General features: G+C 50.0%; 1 protein-coding gene across 5 annotated transcripts in view; it reads right to left on the bottom strand.

The window, feature by feature from the left end:
- Positions 1–25,610, bottom strand: part of SPATA13 (spermatogenesis associated 13) — a 263,660-nt gene that overhangs the window by 64,773 nt on the left and 173,277 nt on the right. For all 5 annotated transcript variants that reach the window (XM_033409367.2, XM_049701303.1, XM_033409371.2 and 2 more), the window contains one exon: positions 6,418–7,983. In XM_033409367.2, coding sequence (XP_033265258.1) covers positions 6,418–7,983 — 1,566 coding nt within the window. The remainder of the gene's footprint in view (positions 1–6,417; positions 7,984–25,610) is intronic.

The raw sequence follows: 25,610 nt of genomic DNA, 5'->3' as shown, positions 1-25,610 counted from the left end.
TCTGACCAAAGGCGGCAATTTTAACCAACAATGAATATGATAAAAGCTAATATTTATGCTTTATTGTTAATATTAATGATTACTAATATAGCCAATAGTATAACTTTAATTATAACATATAACATGTAATGTAGTAAAATTTTAATTTTAACTATAAAATTAATATAATTTTTATAATATTGTTTAATAATATATATAATATTATATGTAATATAATAATATAGTTTGTAATATGACAAGATAAACTATAAGATTAATAATAATGATAGTAAGCTTAATAATATTCTACTATGTTCCAGGCACTGTGGTATGTATCTTATATGCATTATTTCATTTACTCCTGATAGCTATTATTACCTCCATTTTTAAAGAAATGAGGCTTAAATAAGTCAAGTATTTTTCTTAAGGACGTACAGCTGGTTAGCAGCAAAGCCAGGACTTGAACTTGGGCAGCGTTCCTAGAAAGCCCGACTATTCTACACCGGAGAGCCTCCCCACCACTGGGAAATGCTGGCATCGCTGGCTGGCAACCAATCCTGGGGCTCCCCCGCCCCCATTCCTGAACTGGGGGCGACCCCCTGAAGTCCTCCCCTCAGCTTCACTGTGCTCCACCTGAGTGAATGGAGCATTCTCATCGTCCTTGTGTCCTCACACTCTCCCTGGTGGGAGAAACAGGGGTAGCGTTCGGTTTATACAGGGACGTGTGACAAACTGTGATGTGCTCCTGTCAACTCATGCCTACGGCCTTCCTTCTGACGGTCGTGGCAGACACATCAAAGTGAACGTGTGTCACCGGGCCAGCGGGAAAGTAATTCCCAACCTCGGACACTCTTTCTTCTTGATTATCATAGGGAAGCTTAAGATGAGAAAAACAGAACATGAGAAAAACACATGTACTGCCATCAGTTTCTTAACCATCAGGCTCAAGTTTCCCGCAAAGAATACTGACACTACTTTTCTACATTCCATAACTTCATTAAGCCTTTGTTACCCACCTTTGTTACCCACCAATTAAAACAAGGCACCAAATAAGCAAAGATACTAAAACTTGGACAAATACACTGTGATACTGGTTCATACCATTTCTTTTAAGAATTTCATATACTTTAGAAAGCTTAAACTTCATAGCAAATATGATACAGTGTATCGTTTATACTTGACGACAAATGGTTATTACAGTAATTTCTATAAAAACTAGGCTCTTGTGCAGGCATACAGGTATACCTACAATTGGTGAATTTTGTCATGCAAATTATACCTCAATAAGCTCCTAAAAATCTTGGGCAGGTTTTCTAGGGTCACTACATTTACCTCTATGTAGGCAACCTCATCTTTCTGGAATTTCTAGGCTCTGTGAAACAGCTGTGGATAATTCTAACCTCCAGCAGAACTGTTTAAATCTCCCAAGTACCTATTTAAGTAACCTGGAGAGTAATGTCTAAGTAATCTGCAAAGAGTCAAAATTATGCAATATTTCCGTGTCTCTGATTAAATTACAGAAAAAACAGTACCTCGGAACCACCATTACGTACGAAGTACCCCTAGCGAGCATCGTAAAGCTCCGGAGTTCCTAATCCACGCTGAAAATAGGCCTAACTTAGCTCCTCCTGACCTGCTGGAGTGATTATTCCAGTACTAGAAGCTAGACAGAGGCTTTATTTTAGTGACAGTGTACCTGGCGATGCCACAGAAATACCCTCCTTTTCCAGAGGCAGCAGCAAAAAGTTGGCAGTGGTCCAGGGGCAGGGGCCGACGGAGCACAGGAAGTCCCCAGGCACCCAGGCCGGACAGCCCCAGGTGGGGATGGTGACCTTGGCGGGTCGAAGCCCCACGCAGGAATAACACTGCATCCCGCAGAACTAGAGTCTCCCGGTCCAGCGCTCAAATCGTCTCAACTGCGTAAGGCTGCATACCGCGAGGGCTTGCGACGATTTTGAGGGCACACGTCCCTGAGGAAGAAAGCTACAAGACCCTCAAACATTTGAGCGCTGGAGCCAACTGTAAGGGTCCCCTTGAGCTGCCATCGTGTTAGCGCAAGGGCTGGGTGAGGACCTAAGTTCAGCGCTGGTCCAGTGTCTTTGGGGCTTGATTCTGGGTCCCTACACAACAGTATCCTCTCCGTCGGCAGTCACCTTTGACTTCTCTTTCCGCCCAGACACTCCAATGCTAATTAAAAACATAACTGCAAAATCACTTTGGAATCAGCCCCTGCCCCATTTCCATGGCCTTAGTTCAGCGCTCATCACCGCTGGACTAGACTATCGAGGGACTCTGTCTGTCCCCAGGGCCGTCCCATCCCCAGCCTCTCTGTGTAGCCAGCCGCACTCTGTGGTCCCTGCCTCACACTCCTCTGGCTTTCCACAGCCTGCAAGGACAAGTCCACACTCTGCGGGGCCCAGCGAGGTCCTTCCTAATCGTGCTGACGGGCCTCTCCAATCTCATCGCTCCCGCTCACCCAGCCACCCTGTCCAGCAATGAGCACAGCAGACTCACCTCCTGTGGACACGCTACAGCAAAGCTGGGAGCTAAGGACTCCACGTGCATCGCCCTCTTAACCTTCCCAAAGACCCTGGGCAGCCTCTAGGCAGCCGGCAGCCACTCTTGCCACTTTACAGCGGAGGAAAGGAAGCTCAGGTCGCTCCCCTGGCTGAGTCCCGCCCCGTGTCCCACACCTCCCCCTCCCCACGCTTCCACCTGGACTGGAAGGCCCTGCCGCTCTCCCTCCATTGCCACCTGGTGCATCCCCATCCTGATCTCCTTCAAGACCCCACTCCGGCGTTTCCCCCTGCATCGTGCCCTCTTCACCCGGAGCTAAGAATCCTGTCTGTGTTGCTCCAAGGCGCCTAGTACATTCCTCCTGACACGTTAGTTATCACAATTACCCTTATATATCCCAATCTACCACTTGGACTTCGAGCCTAGAGAATAAGAGCCATTTGCTTTTTTTTTTTTTTTTTTTTTTGCGGTAGGCGGGCCTCTCACTGCTGTGGCCTCTCCCGTTGCGGAGCACAGGCTCCGGACGCGCAGGCTCAGCGGCCGTGGCTCACGGGCCCAGCCGCTCTGCGGCATGTGGGATCTTCCCGGACCGGGGCACGAACCCGTGTCCCCTGCATCGGCAGGCGGACTCTCAACCACTGCGCCACCAGGGAAGCCCCCATTTGCTTTTTAACTCTTTCTTTTCCGTGTCTGGCACGCCCAGGTAGGTAATAAATGAATGACAAGGTACGCTTTGTTTATTATGTGTTGTTTCACTCACTCTGTCCTTCCTCACATACTGGATTCCCTCCCCCATGCTTCAGAGCCTTGTTACCTCCAAGATCGCTGTGGCAATAAGTTCCTGACAGTTTTCCCTCCGGTCACCTTGCTAGTTTTCTTCTTTACTGATGGTGAATTAACTTCTCCAACACACAGTTTTGAGCCTGGCCCTTCTCTATTCAGAAACATCTTTGATTCCTCAATGCTTATCACGTAACGTACAGACTATCTGGAATCCAAGAGTCCATGATCTGAACCTAACAATTTCATCTTAACTGGGATGGTTCTGCAACACCAGATCAAACTGTTACATCCTGTTCTCTCAAACCACATAAAATCGCTGTACATCTGACCACTGAAATGCCCCACCTTCCCCTCCATAACTACCTGCAGAAATCTCACCTTCTTCAAGTCAGATGTGATCACCCCTATTAAGCTTTCCTTGATTTGGGACGTGGGTAAGAACCACAACTCCTGTGAAATCCCGCAGCATGATGGCTTTCCCTCTTTTGAGGAATTTAATCCATCCTTCATATTCTACTATGACTTAGATACATCTTGGGTAATCAGTAATCTTCCTCGACATCACCCACTATTCCTTAGAGCTACACCTGAGTGTCTTACACCTGGGAGGTACTCCAGAATTTGATGAGACGTGTTACTGAATAAACATGTAAATCTCACAGTCCCCCAGAAGCCTGCAACAGGGTGAGTGTTAACAACCAGTTTTGGAAAAAACTGCCCTTAACTGGCCACTGTCTGGAGAAGTCAGGTCAGTCGAGGATGGAAAGATCATCAAACGGATAGTGACCAGCAGACAACGTCAGCCAGCGTGGACCGTCAGCCACGGTTTCCTTGGTTCTTACAAACCTCCAAGGCACAGAACGCTCTCGCACATTCCACCTCTGAGAGGTTCAAGGGCTTTTGCCTAACGTTTGGCATCATTTGGAAGGCAGAGCTGGGACCCCAACCAAACTAGAAACATTTACCCAAAGAAGACTTAAGCTCCCTGTAAAGGAGTGACAATGGATTCTCATCACTTAAAAGAGCTTCACCTACGGTACATGTCAGCACCACCAGGAACTAGGGCCTGTGTCTGTACCTTTATAGGGCAACAGGTATAAATGCTCAGCTGCATTTCACAACCAAGTAACGATTTCAGTCTCGTTCCCCAGATCATCGTTGTTACAACAAAGTTTACCACTAGGTGGCAGGAGTACAACGCCTAGGAGGCTATTTTTGTACATTCTTGTTAAACTGTGCAGTTTTTCAAAGATTTTGTCCCTTTTAGAGTAGTATGTTACAAATAAATGATTCTAAATTTAAAAAATTATTCTCCCTTATTGAAAATTTCATGATGCATATGCATCTTAAATAACATCATAATACACACAGGTTTCAACTTTTTAAAATTCAACCGTAACCACAGCCCCAAATAGCTTTAAACATATAGGTGGAACCATACTCTGAATAAATTAAAAAATAACAGTGTACATTAAAATATAGTAAAGACTGTTATTTAGTTTTATGGGAGGCTATATAAGACTGATAAATACTGCTTCTAACCCATGAAGGTTGGAACTGTTGCATTTCGCAAGGTGCTTTTTGTTTTGTTTTGTTTGCACTTTGTTTCTAAATGTCAAAATAAAAGGACGTTTCAGACTATATTTTGCAAGTACTTCTCTGCAAGTAACACTAAATATTACCAATATATACAATGCAAACTGGGCAAAATCATCACTATATTTTCTCTTTCTGACATTTACTCTAAAAGCACAAGAGGAAGCTTGTTGTGCTACATGAGAATTTTGCGGAAATGAATGCAACCTAAAAATGTAATGAATATCTTCAAGAAAATCCATAGAATTATCAACATGCATGCACTCTTAATAACTTGTGTCCTTCTGCTTTCTCTCTTTGGTGATCCCTTGTGGGTAGAAACTAAATGATATAAACTAAGAACAGCAAATATGCATATAAAAGTATATAATGGTCAAAAATTACCCTGGGAAGTAACTAAGTTAGAAACTTAACTCTTGAATATGTTTAGTTAATACGTGCTCAGGAATAAAATATTTTAATGATTTTTTTTTTGATTTTGTTAAGCAGAAAATAAAATCTCCACCTTTAGCATAAAGAACCCTCTAGAACTAGGCAAATCCCTCTTTTGAAGGAGGAGGGGGGTGTCCTGAACCATCAGTATGGCAGGACGGGGTGCTTGGGGTAAGGAATTACACTTCATCTCATCATCCAGGGAGAGGTGAAGCTCAGACCGGCTCAGGCCTTGATCAGTAACACAAACCAGAGCAGAGTCGGGAGTCCTTCCCACGGCTGACACCTAGTCCCGTGTCCTTACAACTGTTCCATGGACTTCTTTGGAAATATGCAAATGAGCAAGTGGTCATCAACATACAAGACCTCTGGAAGGCAGACTGGCCGCCCCAGGTCTCCATGCAAACCCAGATCCAGAAAAGGTGAGGCAGCCTCCCTTCTCTGGCTACCCAGGGACCCATGAGGCAGGTTTAGATCTCCTCTAAGTGATGTGTGGTAGGCTCTACCTTCTAAGACTCCCTGTAAAGCAAAGGTTAAAAACAGTCCAGAGGCTGCCTTGGCTTCCAAGTTTGCTGTATCATTACTCATCTACAGGCAGCAAGGCAAAGCTGAGGTCCTATCGGGGATCGGTGGGAAGGAACCGTTGCAAGCACCAATTTATACCTGTGATACAGTCTAGGAACTTACGGAGAGAACAATTTGCAATATGGACACACGCATGCATCTATCTCCTCGGCTCTCAGCTCTGTCAGGGAACATTACTGAATGCATTTATAAAGTGAAAATTACACAGTAAGGTTGCCCGGATTCTTGACAGGATATGAAAAGACCATTGCTCTTGGAGCCTTGACAGTTATTAGTGAATTCAATTCATGAGATGCTTATGTTCTACTCTAAAAATAAGTACATGCTACTTTAGATAAATAGGCTATTTTTAAATTAAAGTATGTAGTTACCAGTAAAAAATAAATAAGTACAATAACCATCATAAAAGTTCCTTTGAACCATCAACACTCAGGCGTTGACAGGTATCAAACTGCACGTTTCTAATTCAACTCCCGGGAAATAAAGCAGTGGCGGGTCACCAAGGATGTCCCGCTCGGCCCTTACCTCGTCCGTCTTTTCTTCTGGACAGTTCGTCCCCCCGAGGCTCTGCTGCGGGTGGCTGCCGGCGCCGGTGTTCTCACTGCCCAGGTCACAGGCGGTTTGCACCGCATCCTGGAAGGACCCGGGGCCTTGCTCCCTCTGGACGGGCCCCTCTGCCCTTTCCTCGCTGTCCACTGAACTCAGGGACAGCGCGCTGACGCTGTTGGGACACTTGGCAGGCGCTGCGTCGGGGCTCCGAGGGCTGGGGGGCTTGGGCGTGGTGGGCCTCGGAGGACCGAGAGGAGGCTCGGGCTCCACGGGAGACCGGTCGCCAGGGCCCGGTTCCTTGGAGCCCCTGTCCGACACCTCCCGGACCGGGGGCCTGGAGGAAGAGCCGGGGGCGCGAGGAACGGCACCTCCGGCAGCCGCGTCACTGGCCGAGCCCCCAGCACCCGCCAGCCCGGGGTCCTGGGGCTCCTCGCCCCTTCGCCCGCGCTCGGGGCCGGCGACCGCGCGGCGGGAGTAGTCGTCGTGCAGCCGGCTGTGCGGCCGCGGCCCGGGCGGGGCGCCCCCGGGGTCCCCCGGCCGGCCGGCCGCGCCGTCACCCACGAGCCGCAGCACCCGGGCCAGGTCCGGGGCCCGCAGCGGGCTCCTGCAGCGCCTGGGCCTCGCGGGGGCCCCGCCGGAGCTGTCGGAGTCCGCGGACGAGCCGCTCAGCGTCCTCCGCGGGGCCCCGCTCTCGGGCGCGCGCCGCAGCTCGGCCAGGTGCGAGGCCGACTTCCTCCGGAAGGAGCTCTTCTTAAGGAAGGTCAGGCTGTCCGTACTCTTGCTCCGCCTGCAGACGCCGTTCCTCTCGGGCTCCCGCGCCGGGGCCTCGCACGCCGCGGGCTCCGGGGCGGGCGGCTCCGGGTCCAGGAGGCGAATGCGCCCCAGGCCGTAGGCGCGGCGGATGCTGCGGGACCGGGGAGCGCCGCGTGCGAAGCCGTCGTCGGGGTCCTCGGGGTCCGAGCCGTCGGACGCGAAGCCCGGCCCCGGGGGGCACCTGCCCGCGGGCGCTCCGGCCGCCACGCCGTTGGGGACCGCCTTGCCCAGGTCGCGTTCCTCGGCCCCCTCTTTGGCGGCGTCCCATCCCTCCCGATTCTGAATTCCCTGGAGGACCGAGGTCTTCAGTTTTTTGAAAGACCCCATTTTCCGGAAGGAGGCCAGGGCGTTCCACGTGGAGGAGCTGCCCACGAGGCCGGCGGGCCGGGGCCGCTCGGGGTCCGCGCGCGTCCTGTTCGCGCCGGCGGAGAAGAGGCGCAGGAGGCGGGCCGGGCTGAGCCGCGCCTCCCGTCGACACGCCGGGTAGGTCACCATGCCGGGGTCTTTGGGATCAGAGATGGGACCGGGGACCGCAGCTCCGCGCCCGTGGCCGTTCTGGGCCGTGGTCATGGTCTGGGGTCCGGGAGCCCGCGGGCACAGGGCAGCGCGGTTCAGACCCACGCGCGCCTCCGTGTCCCCCGGCTCCTCGCGCACGCCTTCCTCCCAGAGGCCGCCGGCCTGGCCTTCCCGCCTGCCGTGCACATCGGGCTCCGCGGTCGTGGTCACTGCCTGCAGCGGAAAACAAAGCAGGGAGTTAGCCGTCTGCCCCCAGAAGAGCCTCCCTCTATCAACGGGGGCTCATCTATTTTGTTTAATAATTGCTAACAGAAAACCAGACCTGCCCCCTGACAGGGCCGATCACATAAAACCTATTTTAAATTAAGTTAAAATGTTACTTTTTTCTCCTAATTCATTTCGCATTAACTGAGAGGGAAGAATGCAAATTATGCATTCATTAAAAAAAAGATAATTATAGGTTGTACATTCAATATGATGGTAAACCCTGAAATCCACTGGAACTCGTTACAGGAAACTTTTGAAAAACTTCTAGAATGAAAAAGCCAAGGCATCATTCAAGACTATGTCTTCTCTTTATTCGAAATAGAAGACATCTTCAGTTATCTCACACACACGCGCACACACAAAACCCAACACTATTTCAAAATGTGTCACAGGGAAACGCTGAACTAGGTTAAATTTAACGCGGCTGGTAGGAGGCTGAGTGCTTAGTATACAAGAGGCCTCAGGCAAGGATGCGTTGTGATGGAGACCAAGACACTTTTAGCTGCATATTGTCTACAGATTACCCCAAAACTCTTAATGACTGAGCTACAAAGCGCCACAGGGCCACAAGAGCAGGAGGGACCACGCTGAGGTGGCCTCAGGTCAGGGTCTGTGAAGGAAACCGCATTAGAAGGGCCTCTGTCAGAGGACTCTATAACTGGCTGGGGAGTGGAGGTGAGGATAATACTGAAACATTAGAAATTCAGACACAGAAATTCAAATTAAACAAATACCCGCACCGTCTACCTTGCTCCCTCAGACCCAGAAGCCCACTGCACACCTGGGTCTGTGCCCTCCCCCAGGTGCAAATGCCGCTCCCTCGGCTTCTGCCCATCAGCCCTCAAGGGCTAGCGTGCTCCCCTGCACTCAGTGACCGATTAGCGAAGGGAGGGAGGGAGGGAGGGAGGGAGGGAGGGAAGAGTCTGATTATAACCCGAAAAGGCCACCATTTATGAAGTGCTTACATGTCAGGCCCCCGTACTAAGTGCTTTCAAAACATCATGACACTGAGTAGTCACGCAAACCTACAAGGTCAACCGAATGATTTCCATTTCATACACAATCAAATGGACGCTTGGGCAGGTTAGGTAATTCATCTGGGGGTCCTGCGGCTCCCCCACCCCAAAGCCTACGCGCTTCTTCACTGCTTCAAACTAATGAACAAAGACAGAGGCAGAGATGGGATTTGAACGCAGGCATGACTCCAAGTTCAGTGCCTTATGACATAACCCGGACTTAAGTCAGATCCCGGAAGCCCTCACGACGGCAGTCAAGGCCGTTATTCCGGAGGCAACATTAAAGGCAGAAGAGAAGGAGCAAGTTGTATAAAGACCTTGAGGTGAGGCCCCAATTTGGCTTATTCCTCTCACATGCAGAAAAAAAATCTCATGCAAAGAGGTCTCATCTGCTTCTTCTCTCCAAATTCTCTGATGGGTTCATTTTCACTTGCCCCTACCTTGTGCCCACTGAGGAGGGATTTCCAGGGAGAATCATGGTTAAAGCGTTGATTCCATCCAGGACCAGGGGGGCTACACGGATGAAGACCCTGGAGCCTTTCTGACGTCCACTTACCCAGCTCCGCTCATCAGAAGGTGGATGGGGTGCCCACATGCCCTCTGCAGTCTAATGTTCAAACAGAGGCATGAGGAGCCCGAAGAGCTGTAGGCTGCATTTGAATGAACCATATCAGTAAAATCTCCAATCATCCCGGCACCGAGGGTGGATGTGAAACCTACAACCAGCTGCAGAATGAATCCAACACCCAGCATCACCCGTCCATCCTCACCTACTCTGGGAGGGACAGGGCATGAGGGTTGTTGCAGCTTGTCACAATCTTGAAATGAAGCGGATGGTCTGTGCCAACTGTCAAGTCCAGTCGCAAGTCAAGTCCACTGACTGCACATTACGTAATAATAGTCTTGTTATGACCTGCCCTGGACCCAGGACAGACAGGATCCCTGCCCTGTAATCTGGCTGGACGAAGACAACATACTGACACCACCACCAGAGGGCGCTATGAGACCGTCTATAACCAAGGACCCAACTGTTAAGCTGACCCTAAGGGCTCAAGGGGTGCAGGGAAGCGTTGCTTTGCTGCTGGGTGGTTTGAGAATGGTCAGTGGAGGACCAGGGGCCAGGCCTAGGTCTAAACCGCCACCTGAATCTTGAGTAAAGTCATTTCAGTAACCTGTGCTTCAGCATTGCCTATAAAATAAGAGGTGCCGACGTTTATGTGTATCTCAAACAACCAGTCAATTCATGAGCCTCTGTTGGCCTGTGTTGGATGTGCGTAGGCCCCATGATAAATTCAAGGCAGTGACAAGGTGACTGCCCATTCTAGGGGGAAAATGCCATGGGTACAGGAAGATTGGGGGGCAGTAAGTTCGGGTGGCCGGCTGTCCCAGTTGGCCCACGCATGGGGCGTCCTCCAGGATATGGGACTCTCAGGGTGAAACCAGGAAAGTTCGTGGCAAAGCGGGATGACTGTTCACCCTACAGTAAGGAGAACAATAGTTGGAAGGATGGATCGATGTAATGTAAGAGTGGAAACTCGGTGAAAACAGCTTTAGAAAAACCTACCTCCCCTTAGTCTAACTCTGAGACCGTCTGCAGGTGTCTGTCACCTTCTTTGAGAATCCCTTGCTGCTCCCCCTAAAGTGAATTAGACCCCTTACTCTGTGGGTTCCAGGCATATCACCAGATTGTTTTATAAAAGCATATTATACTGATCTATATTTATCATTTTAACAAGTTGACGTGGCTGCCTTCAGAACAAGACCATTAACTCTTTGAGAGTAAGAACTGTGCTTTGCACACCAAGATTATTTAAGTTTATCTGGATATGAATTTTGTATCTGTTATCCTGCCTTGTCAATAACGGTACCAAGCCTAACGATTCCTCATTACGTACCACCATACCATTCCAATGTGAAGATGTTCACATTTTTACAACACTCAAAAGTCTAAGTATGTACTTAAAGCTTATATAAGTCTTAGGATACAGACCCAGTAAAATACATTCGTATCTGAGTTTCTAATTGGGGCAACATGCTTTTAAAAGACCAGTGACTTACTATTCCACGAACAACGTGACTGTTGTCTGCTGCTTGGAACGAAACAGAAAATCACGGAAGAAAGCTTTTCCTGGAATTTCCGAGTAACATACCAACTTGCATTATTTAGAACTAATACTTTGACCTCTATTCACTAACAAGGGTTGCAATTCAATCAGTGGTTTTGTAGCAAGTCTTGTAAATTGTGGGAGCTCAGCCAGAGATATTTATGAACAGAACTACAAGAAAGAATTTTAGATGGGAATATTGTGAAATCCATTGTCTAGCAGCTGGATTCTGGATTGTTTGAACTTCAGAAGGGAACATTTCTTCTCATTCGTCATGAGAATTCTCTGAAAACAACCATGACCAGTCATTTTTAAATAAGAACTTGAATTTGAAATTCAGGAATACATACCGGGCTGATGTACAAACGAGGTTTTCGTTACATGTTCGGGTAAATGATAGGAAATGTGACACTGGAAGCAAACACTGAAATCTGGACGCTAAAGGGGTGAAAGCACAGAGCCTGGAATCACAGCATGGCAGAATATGGCCTCAGGGAACGTCCAGCTCCTAACCGTAAAGATGAGGACCCTTGGTCAAGCTACGACAGGTGAAAGCACTGGGCAGCAGCGGACGTACTGGCCAAGCCCCAGGGTCACCCTAGCCCTCTTCCTTTCCCGCCAGACCTCAGCGGTTAGCCTAAGAGATTAGACTGTGCATCTCGACAATCCTGGTCTGGCCCCCCGCCACCAGTGCGTCCACCTGGAAGGCTTCCCTGACAAGTCCCCTGTCCTGCGGTCTAACTCACCCCCCATTCAGCCGCAGTGTCCTTCCCAGAGTGCAGACGGACACGTGCCACTTCATCTAGGGATGCTGGCTGCCTCCAGACCTCAGAAGTGTCACGTCTCAGCCCAGCATGCCATACCTTTCCCTCTAGGGATGCCGAGTGACTTACAGCCACAGTCCCTCGCACTGCGATGCTCTGGGCCGTTTCCTCACTGGCTCTCAGAGCCATTCGCAGACATTCTTGTCTCTCTGTATTAGGGGACCACGGCCCCCAGGCTCCCCTGACCAATGGCTTCCGGTCAGGTTGGCCAGTGGGAAGCACGGGCAGGAGACGCCGTGTGCGGGAAGAAGGGAGATGACGGGGCATCCCCTCTGCCTGGGCCGCTGCTGGGGCTCGTCCAGAAGCTGCTGTGCCCCTCCTTAGCTGCCACTCGTGCTGGGGTCCCTGCCGGTCCTCGCTCCTGTGCGGGGGGGTGGGGCACTGGCACCTGGCCCCCCTTTCTCTCCAGCCTCGGGAGACAGCACCTTCCTGCTACTGCCCATCTGAGCTCTTCTGGCTTCTCTCGTTTCTCAGCTGAGCAAAATAATCCCTCAGTTAGGGTCTCTTTGGAACGTCTAGAGATGCTTCTCTTTTCCTGACGGATAAACATGCGCCCCGCCTGTCTCTAACTCAGATCAGCTCTTCCCTGGAGGCTCTCCTTCCTCCCCAACTCAGATGCCCGTCCTCTGTGGGCTCCTGTGGGAGCTGCTGTTTCAGCACTTGCCACGGTGCTCTGCAACTCTGGTCTCTCTGTCTGCTCTCTCCACGTAACTCCGGTGAGGTTAAAAAGTTCTTTGAAGGCAGAGACCAGGTCTTATTGAACTCTGCATCCTCTGCTCCAGCCAGTGACTGACTAATGAAGGATGGGAACCCCCTCCTCTTGCACATCCAGGGCCAGATCCTCCTCAGCTGTGAGGCTGGCCTGTGCATTGTAGGATGTTCAGCACTGTCGTTTGCTGAGCCTGCCCGTTTTATCCTCCCCTTTCCCTTCCTGGTAGGTCCTTTCCTTCTCTTATTCATTCCAAAATCTTTCCCAGAACCTTGCTGGAATCAAGACTCTGACCGGGAGTTCAAATTCTAGCATCCACACCTTATGAACAGGTTGTATTCTAAAGGGTTACTTACGGGCAATCTATTTCCCCATAGACTCTGTCCACCAAACTACATTTAACCGATAATATAGTGAATTTAAACATAATTTATAACATTTCCATAGGAAAATGCATCTAAGATTCAATGGTGGGTTCTAGTTCCAAGGATGAAGTTCCTTTCCCCACTGCCCGGTCCTTAATACAAAACCCTCTCCCTCTCCCTTTCGACCCCGGTGTCCACATCTCAAAGGAAGACTGTCCTTCCCCCATGGACGTGGCATCCTTGGGGCCTCTCCAGGTGAAGACGGGGGAGGATGCTTCAACAGAGCAGAGCTCTGCCTTCATTTAAATACCCAATCATTTAAGTGTCTAAAACTGAAAGTATACATAAAACCGTAGCTCGGACAAGACTGGGTCACTGTATCTCTGGGAAGGGTGTCGATTCTATACAAGGTGTGACGGGCTGGCTGGCCTTATCTGGGTTACTAGGCTAAACTGCATTCCTGCACGTGAGAATGGGGTTTCCCAGTAGGGAATGGATGTTTGCTTTGTCAATTCTGAGGGTCTGCAAAGGCAGGCCTTAGGCCAAAGAGAGGAAAACCTTCCTTTGGTCTCTGAAGTCAGGGGTGGGCAGGTCTAGCCAGGCGTGCTAGGGTAGGTCTGCACCTGAGCTGTGCTTCCTGGCTGTGACCTCAACGCTCAGCGGAGTGCCAGCCTCTGAACCCCGCGTCCTGCCCCCCACTCTAAACCCCGGGGTTCCTGCACCTGTTCCCCAGCCCCCATCCTTCTCACGGTAAGTCTGCAGCAGTAACCTCCCAAGTTCTCGGTGAGGACTACGTCATGCCAGCAGCCAATGCCACAAAGGATGTCACCACAGCAACGGGGCCTCCCCTGCACTGACGGTTCAGAGTAAAGAAAGTTTTCCAGATGGGTGGCCCTAATCTTGAAGGCACTTTGAAGGTCACTGGAGCAAAAGCAACGTTTCTGCTTGCGAGAGGCCGTTTAGCGGAAATCTGGAGCTGTGCGTCCCTGGGCTCACCCCGCAGGCTGCACGCAGGCTCCAACAATCAACACAGCTTGTATACCCAGCATTTGGTAAAAACCATTTATAAGGGTATATATGTTGGTGGTGTGTTTTCCCTGAACTTACGTTACCGCTCAAGGTTTTTGGTTTTGTCTTTTTGCATAAAATGTCTTTCTGGGCATAGAACCCCAGTTGATAACACTGCCTTTTGGAGGAAACAAGATCAGCCTTCCACTCCGTTTCCATCCAATTAGGTCTCAGTTTAGGGGGTGTGGGAGCAGCACGTCCTGCCATCACTACGGACAGGGGTCCAGAGAACACCCTCCCCTGCTCTGTTCAGTCGGCATCCCGCACCCTCACAGTGTTCACAGCAAAGCAGCTGCTGAAATGCCTTGTTTGTCAAATTTAAACGTCGTCTTCGAACCGAACTGACGTCTGGCTGTCGTTTCACAGACGTCATCCCACAGGAGGCACCCCGGGTACCAACGTGAATGGAGCAGTGGCAACCAGCAGGCACCCGCACCCATGCCTCCACAGTTGGGGGGGGGGGGGCAGCCCCACAGGAGCTGCGCTGGGGCCACTCTGTTCGAGGAGGGGCTGTTGTGACGAGCCCGCCCCAGGGGACATCAGTGGCCCCTCTGAGGCTTGAAGAAGGGATGCTGAGGGCCTCAGACACTGTGCTCGAGCACAAAGGAGACCTCCTCTACTCAGGGGGCCCCGGCCTCACTCTCCTGTGGCTCAGAGGGCCAACCGGCCCCCAGGGCGAGGAAACCTTGATGGAGGAAAATGCCACACGCATCTCAGGCCCTCGCTCAGTGCCAACTTCTCAGCTTACGTTTGTCCTTCGAAAAGGGACTCGCAGGCAGCTCAGGAGAGCTCCTCGGCAGCCTCGGGGTTTTACCATTCTCTCTACGACAAAGACTTGGGCCAGAAGCTTCCATGGGATCGTATGGCCCGCTCCATCGCTCGGCTTCTTTGCCAAGGGCCCCTGCTACAGGAAGGGCACCGCTCCCGGGGTTGCACACACCAAGCTCTCACTGGACAGTGATAGGTGACACCCCTCCTGTGTCCACTCTCTCTACTAGCCCACCCCCTACTAGTGCAGGAGACAGGCCGTGTGACGTGCTCCGTCCCGTAGACGCAGCCCGCGAGCATCTTCCTCTCCTCCCAGGGTCAGCTCTGACCTCCGCCCCCGCCTGTCCCCCTAACCCGCGGGCTCTCACACCCCCACCCTCAGCCAGCCTCCAGCTCTGCCCGTGGGGACACTGGCCACCAGGTGGCTCCGTCCCACTCCCAGCCCCGTTCACCCGACGGGATGCTTCTAGCTTTCTCATGTCAGAAGCTTCTGGAAGCCCAACGGAAGACAGGAGCATGTGTCAGACTCAGGAAAACCCCGGCATCACACCCCACTGACACAGCTCCCTTGCCACAAAGCTTAATAAGGTTCTAAATATGTCAGATGCTCGGAGGACCTAACATGAAACGAGCATTATATTCTGTCTTTCATGAAAAGTTCAAAACCAGTCTAGGTGCTAAAAAAAACTCAAGAATGACAAAGACGGAACTATCTTGAACCTAAAATAAGGAGAGTGGAGGAAGGGGGGATATGAGCAAGGTGGGGGGACTCCCCAGGAGGCTCGGGGAAGGTGAGCCCCAGGCGACCAGGAAAGGACACAGGTCTGCTCCCCGCCCCGCCCCCAAGAGCCGCTGCAAAGGACCCGGTGACCACAGACAAAGCCAGGCGCGTTCCTCGGTAAGACCAGCCTCAGAGAGTTAGGGGGTCCCCGGGCTGGGGTAACAGGATCCCAACACCCCTGAGAGCACCTCACAGGTTTTCAGGAGACGCAAATGCATCCTAAACAGAATATTTTCATTGGAATATCAGTCCCGCTCGTAACAGGACACCTCTCCCTGTAAAGCATAAGTTTTATCGTTATAGGTTAATGTGAAAAAGGTAAACAGGAAATGGAATTCTACATCAAATTTATAGATCAAAAAGAAGCGCGATACTTCTCCGTTGGAAATTCAATGGACGTAAGCCTCTTACAGGCGAATCTGGACTGAGGCAACAGCAGCATTTCCCACGGGGTCCATGGGGGTGCAGAAAAGGCCCCACCTGCACAGGTCACTGCTTTGTGATCCAAGATCGGAGCTCCTCCTCCACCCTCCAGCCAGCCTGCCGGGTCAAAGGTCACTGCCAGACCGCAGTGAAGGACGGGAGAAGGGATGTCTAAACGTGGATGTGGGGGAAATGCCATTATTTCATTTTTAAACTAGTTCTATCTTTTCTCCCTACAGATGGATAATATATGCTTCAGGACTCCTTTCAACCCTGACTATGACTTGTAAGTAACTGACATCTCCAATTGGGACACGTGGTATTCTAAATGTCAATGTAGAAGTCCATGGTTCAGAATTTAAAACACATTTTCTTGTAAGATTCTATCATCTTAATTCCTAATGTAAATAAACTATGTTACCAATAGTAAGGAATGTGCTCACTATATTAATGATCGTTAATTATTAGTGTATTACACTCAATTCATAATAGGAATTAATAAAAAGAGGAACCTGATCTCTCTGGCTTACGGGCTCGTATGGTAGCAGAAGTAGAAGGATGGGAAAGCCCCTCTGCGGTACTGGGAACAGGTGGGCTGTCCTTGGACTCCTCTGGCCTCACATGTCCCCTGCAAAAAAAACACCCTGCCCAAGTCTGCTGGTTCATTTCTTTGCTAACAATCGTTTCAGAACTGTAATGATACAGCAGTCCCCATCATCCCTCCTAGACCGAACGCTCTGATGCAGGAAACTGTGCTTTGGCAGAACTCTCTCCTCACTGCTTCCGGGCGGGGACACAAGCAGCTCAGGGCCACGTGCAGGTAATGGCATCACCTGAGTGCAGAGGATTAGAAAGCGGCACCGGTGGCTTCCATTTCAGTGGACTTCCTGCGGCTTGTTCTGAAACTTCATCTCGTAACAAGAAAGAACCTCATGTGAGCCATCATCATCCGTTCCTTCAATCATTCCAGGAGGTTCCCCTGATTCCTCCTGTCTGACTGGTGTCGGGACAGACAGAGGAGGAGAGAGGGGAACAGCAGACACCGTCTCGGCCACCACAGACCTTTATCCCACTGGGGAGACACACGATTAAACAAGCAATGAAGTCTGCATCGTTATGACACCTGGACGGGCTCCTTCAGAAGTGACATCAGTGCCAGAACTGAAGCTGATGGAAGATGGGAGCACCTGACAAAGGTCCGCATTTTACTTTGCTGACTTGACCTCGACAAGAACCGTCTTTCCGTCTTTCATTCCCTCGCCCCACGCCTTAAGTGTGACAACTGAGTTTCAACCAATCTTCTAAAATTAGAAATTAAATGAAGTCAAAGCCCCTGTCCTCCGGAGACAACTGAGAACATAACTGGGTTTTAACAGAGAAACAGGAATGGGGGACTTTATGACAATTACTGTTGATGTTTTTGCGATCACACTGCATTTTCAAGCTGAATTCCTAAGTCTGCCTTGGCCCTAAGGATAGCTCCTGATCCCCTCGGTTAGGGTTGGGACATTTCTCACTGAGTCTATCGCTGTCATTACGGGTCCCTGCGTGTGTGCTGAGAGCTCACCGGTACTGACGCCAAGGTCCACACAGGCCTGTTCTGCAGGAGATTGTAATCTTGTCCAGAAAACAAGAAAAACATCATCAGAGATTCCTATTTCCTGGGAATACTGCGTTTTCCACATAATTTTGTAAAACTTTAGGTTAAAAACCCCCCTATATCCAGTCTTCAACGAAAAGTGTGTATTCATGTTGAGACTCCTGCTTGCCTTCAAACTAAACCAAGCACACGAATTTCTGAAATTTCTAATTTTCTTCTCTCTCTACACTTAGAAACAGCCTTCTTTGGATGGCTAGTTAAAAACTACTTAATAAATGGAATATTTAGGTGTTTCTTTTGGCCGAGGGGCTGCACGAGAGACTTGCTGAGAAACCAGGACACATGGACTAATAAGGAAGTTTGGGACCCTGTGGACCAGGGTCGAACCTGCTCGCGGCAGAGAGCAGCCTGGACGGCACCTCCCCCGACGGGGCCTTCAGGACTGCCTCTGGGAGTGGCTCGCTCAGAAACGTGCATGTGTCCTTGAGGACGGGCCCGTCCTCATCGTCCTTCGCGTCCACGTGGACACAGCGTGTCTGGCAGCTATCAGCAGCTCAATGAATATCTGATGAAACATCCAGGGCCTCCGTGTAAACACTGAGTCCAGATGCCTTCAAAGTAACCTTACCCTGCGGGAGAGACTGCCAGGTCCTTCTCCTGAAGTAACTGGGCACTGTTAACATCCAAAAAAAATCCTTCTGGCTTCTTTTCCCACCTCTCCACCAAGAGAAATGAGAAATAAGCCTGAAACTTGGAGGGGGCCACTGAATTTAAGTGGCAAACAATTCCCTATCCCAATTCTCGCCCTCAGGAACTGGCCCTGGAGTGAAGGGAAGGCCCCACGTTACTGAGATCAGGCTCTTCCAACACACGTGACCGTCACCCGCTGGTCACACACGGAGACCCACACAGGGACCCATGGCCCATCCTTGACAACGGAATTCAGGGAAACCACGCAAAGGGCCAGGGAGGTCTGCCCTTTGCTGAATCTGACACCCGACTCGTCACCAAAACAGACAATGAAGCGAAGCTCGTGTCTCTGTGATGAACTGAGAAAAAGATGGAAAAAGCTGCAGTGTTGGCATGGCTTCCTTTCCTGCTGAGGGATGAGGAAGGCCAGGCACCCATCTACACCCTGCCCGGAAGGGTCCCCTGCAAAGAGCCAACTCCACACGTGTGCTCTTCGGAAACCCCCACAGAATAAACCCGTGCATGACTCTAGGGGCCGTTTACTAACTCCTAAATGAGTGAGGGTTTACGACTCCCTTCTCAGCTACTCCACGGCCAGAGTGGACAAGCTCGGGGATGCTTTAGCTCACAAAACTGGTGGAGTCCCTACGCTGTTCTCATCTCCGGCGCGGGGCTTTGTCACCTTTGCGCAGTGAAAATTTCTGCTGCCCAGTCATTAGAGGTGTAAGTGGAGACGCAGAACAAAAGACAAAACCGGTCTAATGAGAGCTGTCAGGGTCCCCACCTGTGTCTTTTGACAGGAATAGCAGCTCTGTTGTCTGTTACTTTGCGAGATCCTTCCTCCTACTCCCTTCAGGTATTAAACCCCCATTTTAACTTTCTTCCCCAATTTGCACACACAAAGTCACAGCAGCATTCTAATATTGTACCTCAAAGTACAGGTGAGGCTAAAATACAGGAACTTATTAGGTCTCTGATGGAGGCCAGTGCTGGGGTGGGGTCGGGGGGCGGTCTAGGGACTGTGCTGGCTGCACACCCGCTGGCCCAGGACTGGGCTCTACGAGCTTGCTGGCTGGGTGCCCCGTCCGCTCGGGTGCAGAAGAGACACTTGTCCCCGGGCTGGTCTCAAGAACGTGCTGTTCCCTGTGGGACCAGCACCCCTTTATGATCACGGGCAAAATATTGACGGCTGTTGGCCACCTATTTAGGGTGACCGTGCCGCTTTACAACCAAAAGAGGGCTTGGGGGCCCCGTCAAAGGAAGATCAAACTCTTCTCCACAGTGCAATTATTCACGTCCTTCTGAAACTGAGTCCTGGAAGAATTAAGAAACAAACTTGCAAACACACAGCAAAGTGATTATCTTTTAAAAGGAAGAATACACTCAGATGTAGCAAAGAATATAGGAGTCAAGTATTATAGAGTTACTTATTGTAACTGTATAAAAATAAATGTTACTACAACATGGACAGCCTTCAAAAGCTAAATGAAGCCTTAAAGGGCAAAGTGAAGGCAGACAGCGCGGAGATGGCATGCTGTCGGCTTCTGGCGACACTGAGGGGTCCCGGAAGGGTGACTCTACCCAGCAGGTCGAGGGCTGTAGCCGGGGGCTGGGGAGGAAACGAGCAGTGACTAAACATGGCCACGAGGGTTCTTCTGGGGACGATGGTTGCTCAGTTCTGTAAAACTTACTAAAAATAGCTGAATCGTACAATTGCAGTGAGTGAATTTTATGGTATGTAGACTATATCAGTAAGGCTGTTAAAAGCACAAAGTTGATGATATTAAGCATAATGGCCTCGGGCATAGTCTAATAAACATTCTGAAGAGGATTTAGACACATAATTCAAGGCAAAGCATGTATTTACTCTAAGTACCCAGAGCATGTATTTTGGTCAAAAGAGCCACAGTGGCTTCCCGAGTCCCCAGCTCGGAAGACACAGGTTTCCGTCCTCATGACCAGCGGCCTCAGGAAAGGCCTCTCTCCTGACAGTGCTTGCAACACTCTTTCCAGGGGCTTTAAAATGAAGATTTTGATTGCTCAGTGTCTGCCTGTGTGGACTTCCTAAATTACATAGGAGAGCGACCTCCCTTCCTGTGACCTTCCTGTGACCAGCAGCGAAGAAGCCACGAGAGAGACCCTCACAGCAAAGCGACCAGGAGCTCTCAAAACCGGGTGTGAACCAATGCTTCTCCTCTGAAAGCCAGGCTCCCGGGCCAGCGGGCCCTCCGGGCGTGCGCGCAAGAGGGACCATCTCCCTGGGCATCGAGAGGGGCTGCCCGCGTGGGCGCCGGGGCCCAGACGGCGGGGCTGCTGCGTTTCAGCTGATGCGACCCCACCCTCAACCCCCGCCCCACTAAGCAGGAGCATTCAGCACGTCTGCCCACGTCCCAGGCCCTCCTGGGTAGCTCTACGCATAACATCGGTTACAGGCTGAAAACTAGTCCCATAAACCCAGCAGCCCCCAGAGCTCCCCCACCTCCACCGTCTGCTGCTCTGGGGTTTGTTTTCCATTTTAAAAGACTTCATCCCCATCTTCATGCTCGGGGCTCCATCCAGCCCCTGTTTCCCCCTTCTTCCTCTCCCGCGGCCCCTCCTCTTGGGGACCACAGTGTCTCCCACCCTCCTGGTCCTGTTCCTAGTTCTTCAGCCGTCTTCACAGACGGGATTTCTGAGAGTTGGAAGCGATAAAGAGCTTTGTCCGATGTCTCATTTTACCCAAGAGAACAAATCGAAGTAGCTGACACGTTTATAGCAGTTTTATTCACAGTCGCCAAAACTTGCAAACAATCAAGATGATCTTCAGGGGGTGACTAGAGAAATGAACTGCGGTGCATCCAGATGACAGAATAGTATTCAGTGCTAAAAAGAGCGGCGCTACCAGCCATTTGGGGAAAAAAAACCATGGAGAAACCCTCAAAGCGTAAAGCTAAGTGAAAGGAGCCAATCCAAAAAAGCCACATACTGGATAGTCCCAACTATATGACATTCTGGAGAAGGCACAGCCATGGAGACAATGAACACATCAGTGGTTCCCAGGGGTTAAGGGGAGGGAGGGAGGGACAGGCAGAGCACAGAGGATTTTTCAGACGGTGAAACCACTCTGTGTGATGCTGTCATGGTGGATACTTGTCACTATGCACTCGTGCAGACTCAGAATGGACAACCCCAAGAGTGAACCCTAATGTCAACAAACCATGGACCCTGGGTGATGACAAGGTGTCAGTGTCAGCTTGCAGATGCAACAACTGTGCCAGGCCGATGTGAGATGTCACCATCAGGGAGAAACCGTATGTCAGGCAGAGGGGTATTTGAGAACACTGTACTTGCTGATCAATTTTTCTGTAAACCTAAAAGTAGTCTAAAAAAGGGTCTAAATTTAAAACATAAAGAAACAAAGAGCTGCTTAGTAAGTGGGACGGTCAGGCCAGTGACACAGACCCTTACTACCTGAGAGCTTTGCGTACGACGCAGAGGCCCCGCTCATCCAGGCAGGCGCCCAGAGACCTGCCCGCTGAGTCGGCGATCAGGCACAAGGTCTTGTAAGGGGAGAACCAGGACCACTGCATCACCAAGACTCAAGAACCGTCATCAACGTCCAAACTCTGTGCGTGTCCCCCCGTTCACACGAAAGAGCAAGGGTTGGGGTACCTGCCATATTCTGGGTGGAGGGGGACAGGGAGGGGCCAGGTCAAGAGCCTCGATTTCATCACAAGGTTAAAGCTGGGTTATTACACGAAACCGAGCATTTTAATTGCAGAAGTGAGTAGTTTGTTTAAACTGGAAGTGACTGTGAGATTTTATGACCCACAGGTGACAGGGAGAGTCAGGGGACCTAGCTGGGTTTTCATGGAGGAGAGAAGCACAGAATTAATTCACAGGCCCCATGGGCAGCAGGAAAAACAACTGCCTTATAGTCACATCCCATACGTTATGCTTATTCAACTAGGAAATTATAAAGAATAAAGTATTACTGAGGAGTATTTATCTGTGTGGAAAACCAATAATGAAAAGCTAAGGAGTGATAAGCCCAAAATTCAGAGTGATGGTTACCTCTCAGGAGGGGTTGTTAAACTTATACATGTTACAAAGATTCTTTGTGTAAGTTAAATATTTAATGAGGTCATCTTTTGGAAGATATACCAGTGTTAGAAGGATGAGTCAGCAAATACTAATAAAAATAACCTATAGGGCTTCCCTGGTGGTGCAGTGGTTGAGTCCGCCTGCCGATGCAGGGGACACGGGTTCGTGCCCCGGTCCGGAAAGATCCCACATGCCGTGGAGCGGCTGGGCCCGTGAGCCATGGCCGCTGAGCCTGAGCGTCGGAGCCTGTGCTCCGCAACGGGAGAGGCCACAGCAGTGAGAGGCCCGCGTACCGCAAAAAAACAAAAAAAAACAAAACATATAATCTAATAGGACTAAGCAGCTGTACCGGTCACTTGGCGTCAGACAGACCTGTGTTCAAATTCCTACTGCAGATTCAACAGCCATACAGCCCTGAACAAGTGACACAGTTCCCCCATCTAGAAAAAGGGGGAAAAGAATGGTATTCTTCAAGTTGGAGTTGGGTTAAATAGCAAAATGCCTGTTGAAGAGCTCAGAGGAGTTGGGCAAAGAGAATAACCGCTCCCATTCAGATCACTGACCATGTGCCAGGAGCCCTGGGAAGTACCTTACAGGCACAATCCCACTGAATTATCTCAAGGTCATATAGTAATAAACAAAGGAGATAGGATTTGAACCCATAGACAGTCTGACTCCGGTGCTAGGCTAGTAACCATCATGCTACTCTTTCTGTCTGATGAAACTCCTATATTATTATTAACGGTGTTGCTTACCATCATAACTATTCACGGTTTAAAAAAATTAGGTTTAAAAATTACCTATACATGGCTAAGATGGGACTACTTGACACAAAGAACCCAAAGATGTAGAAAGCCGGGTGGCCACTGTGATCCGACATTGTCACGCGACTCTCAGAAATTCCAGTACGTTCAACTCCACGCACAGGATAGGAACCGAGCTCGATCAAAGAGGCAACGGTCTTTCCCAGCCCTCCCCTAACCCGTACCCTGGCCAGTTAACCTGGATAATACATTCAGTTCTAAGCACCACATCTTAAAAGAACAGACACACTGCAGATCAGTTTGGACAATGACCTGGTACCCACGTCCTTTCACAAACAGTAGAAGGATCCTGGGATCCTCAGCTTTTAACACAAATTTTAGGGATTTTCCTGGGGAAGGAGTACAGACTCACTCACGTATGCACCCTCTGGGAGGATCAGTGCATAGCATATGGTTGCTTTCCTCCTGGAACAAAGAGTTTAGGAAAAGTCAAGGAATCGGGAACCTGCGTCCAGCCCCCAGGACGGCCCAGCGGCCACAGACCGCAGAGGGCCTGGGGGCTGGACGCATTGCCTCTGAGGTTTCCTCCACCTTTACGGTTTTGTGATCCTGAAAATACGCACATCTCCTAAAATGCAATCCTTCCATAAACTGCAGCCAGGGCCCTCTGGGGAGGGCGCTGCCCACCGCGCACGCCCTCGGGTCATCACTTGGTTAAACCTCTTCTGACTGTGCTGAGCCCCCGTCACCTCCCAGTGTCCACATCCTCGTGACCACAGGTGGGACAGGCCACACAACTCCGGCCTTTGCAGAGCAAGGACAAGGAGAAGAGACTGGAACAAATGCACCTGCTCACTTGCTGAAGCAGACGTCCAGTTTTAAGTTCCCGCAAGACTTAACTTAGGAAACCGGTGTGAACTGAGCTGCCCCAAGAATGAGACAAGGACGATGCTTCCACGGTGACCCCAGACCCCACTTCAGCAGACTTAACCGGGCATCGAACCACACGTACCCAGGCCCCGGTGGGAGATGCCTGCAACGTTGTTACTGAGTCTAAAGGATTTCATGACAAAGGGTTTGAGAGACCGCTAGCCATTTTTTTCTTGTTTCTGGAACAACCAGCAAAGCCATCTGTCTCAAATAGGCCTGCTGCTTTATTCCTGAGTCCCTGCCTGTTCGGGGGCAGGGAGGCTGTGAGGACCTGACACTGGGTACAGTCAGTTTAGAAACAAAACAAGTGAAGAGGAGAGGATGGGGTGGGCGAGGGGAGGAGCTGGAAGAACAAGGGCTCTGCTTCCAGGAAACCGAGTACATGTCACTGGGCGGCTTGTCCCCCAGGACGCCCCGTGCACGCCGAGCCCCAGGCATCCTGGTAATTTCAGTGATATTAATGGTCCCTCTCTAATCCTTATACACATTTTAAACATCCGGAAATGGAAACCCAGCAAAGGGTGGCACCTTTCACACCACAGCGGCTCCAACAGGACCACCCAAAGGCCATTTCATTCTCTAGGAGAATGTGCCTTATTTTGACGTGCTATTTTGTGCTGATCTGGTAAGTTACAGATTCATTTGCAGATTATCTGTGGCCAGTAGAGATGCAGATCATTTCTGCCATGCAGAAAAGGTCACGGTGTTACTGCCTGTAAGGCATTAACTGGTCTTGTCTCCAACTTAGCAAACCTTTCAACCTTTCCTGCCAGACGGTCTAATGCTCTGATCCTCAGCGCCGCCACCCCAGCCCCCTGCCCTCACTCACCAACTAGATGTCTTTCACACAAGCTCACAATGGATCTGTGGGCTAGTCATGTTTTAACACTTTGAAAATTGTACCTTGATACATTTAAACTATATTGTCACCACTGTCCCATTACTCTTTTCATCTTTATAACCTTCTGCTGAGTCTGTGTTATGTCACAGTTTTTGTCACTGTTATCATATACTCTTAACTGTTTTATAATACAAATATTGTCGATTTTGTAGCAGTTATAATAAAAACAAAAACAACAAAAAGTTTTATCACAAAGTTAAGATTTCTAAATAACCAAGTTCCACTTTTCCAATATATCTGATCACTGCCCACCTACACAGGCAACTGGTTGCTTAGTTCAACCTGGACTCTTTCTCCTCAAACTGTTCTCTTTTTCTAGATAATCCAGTACTCTAGTCTAATTTAGAAATCATGCCTATTATTGTCTCTTGAAATACGCTGCTTCCTACTCATCTGCCGATTTCTTTAGAGAGCAAATAACATTTATTGAACATTAACCGCCAGACATTGTATCAGACGATCCGTGTGTTTGAACAAACAGGCAAAGAGGAAACCAGAATTGTTTTAAAAATGAGCTGCAGGGCTTCCCTGGTGGCGCAGTGGTTG

The sequence above is a fragment of the Orcinus orca genome, chromosome 18 (assembly GCF_937001465.1).
Source record: "Orcinus orca chromosome 18, mOrcOrc1.1, whole genome shotgun sequence".
Classification (NCBI taxonomy): Eukaryota; Metazoa; Chordata; class Mammalia; order Artiodactyla; family Delphinidae; genus Orcinus; species Orcinus orca.
The sequence above is the reverse complement of the archived record's forward strand: the minus strand, read 5'-3'. Positions and strand labels throughout refer to the sequence as shown.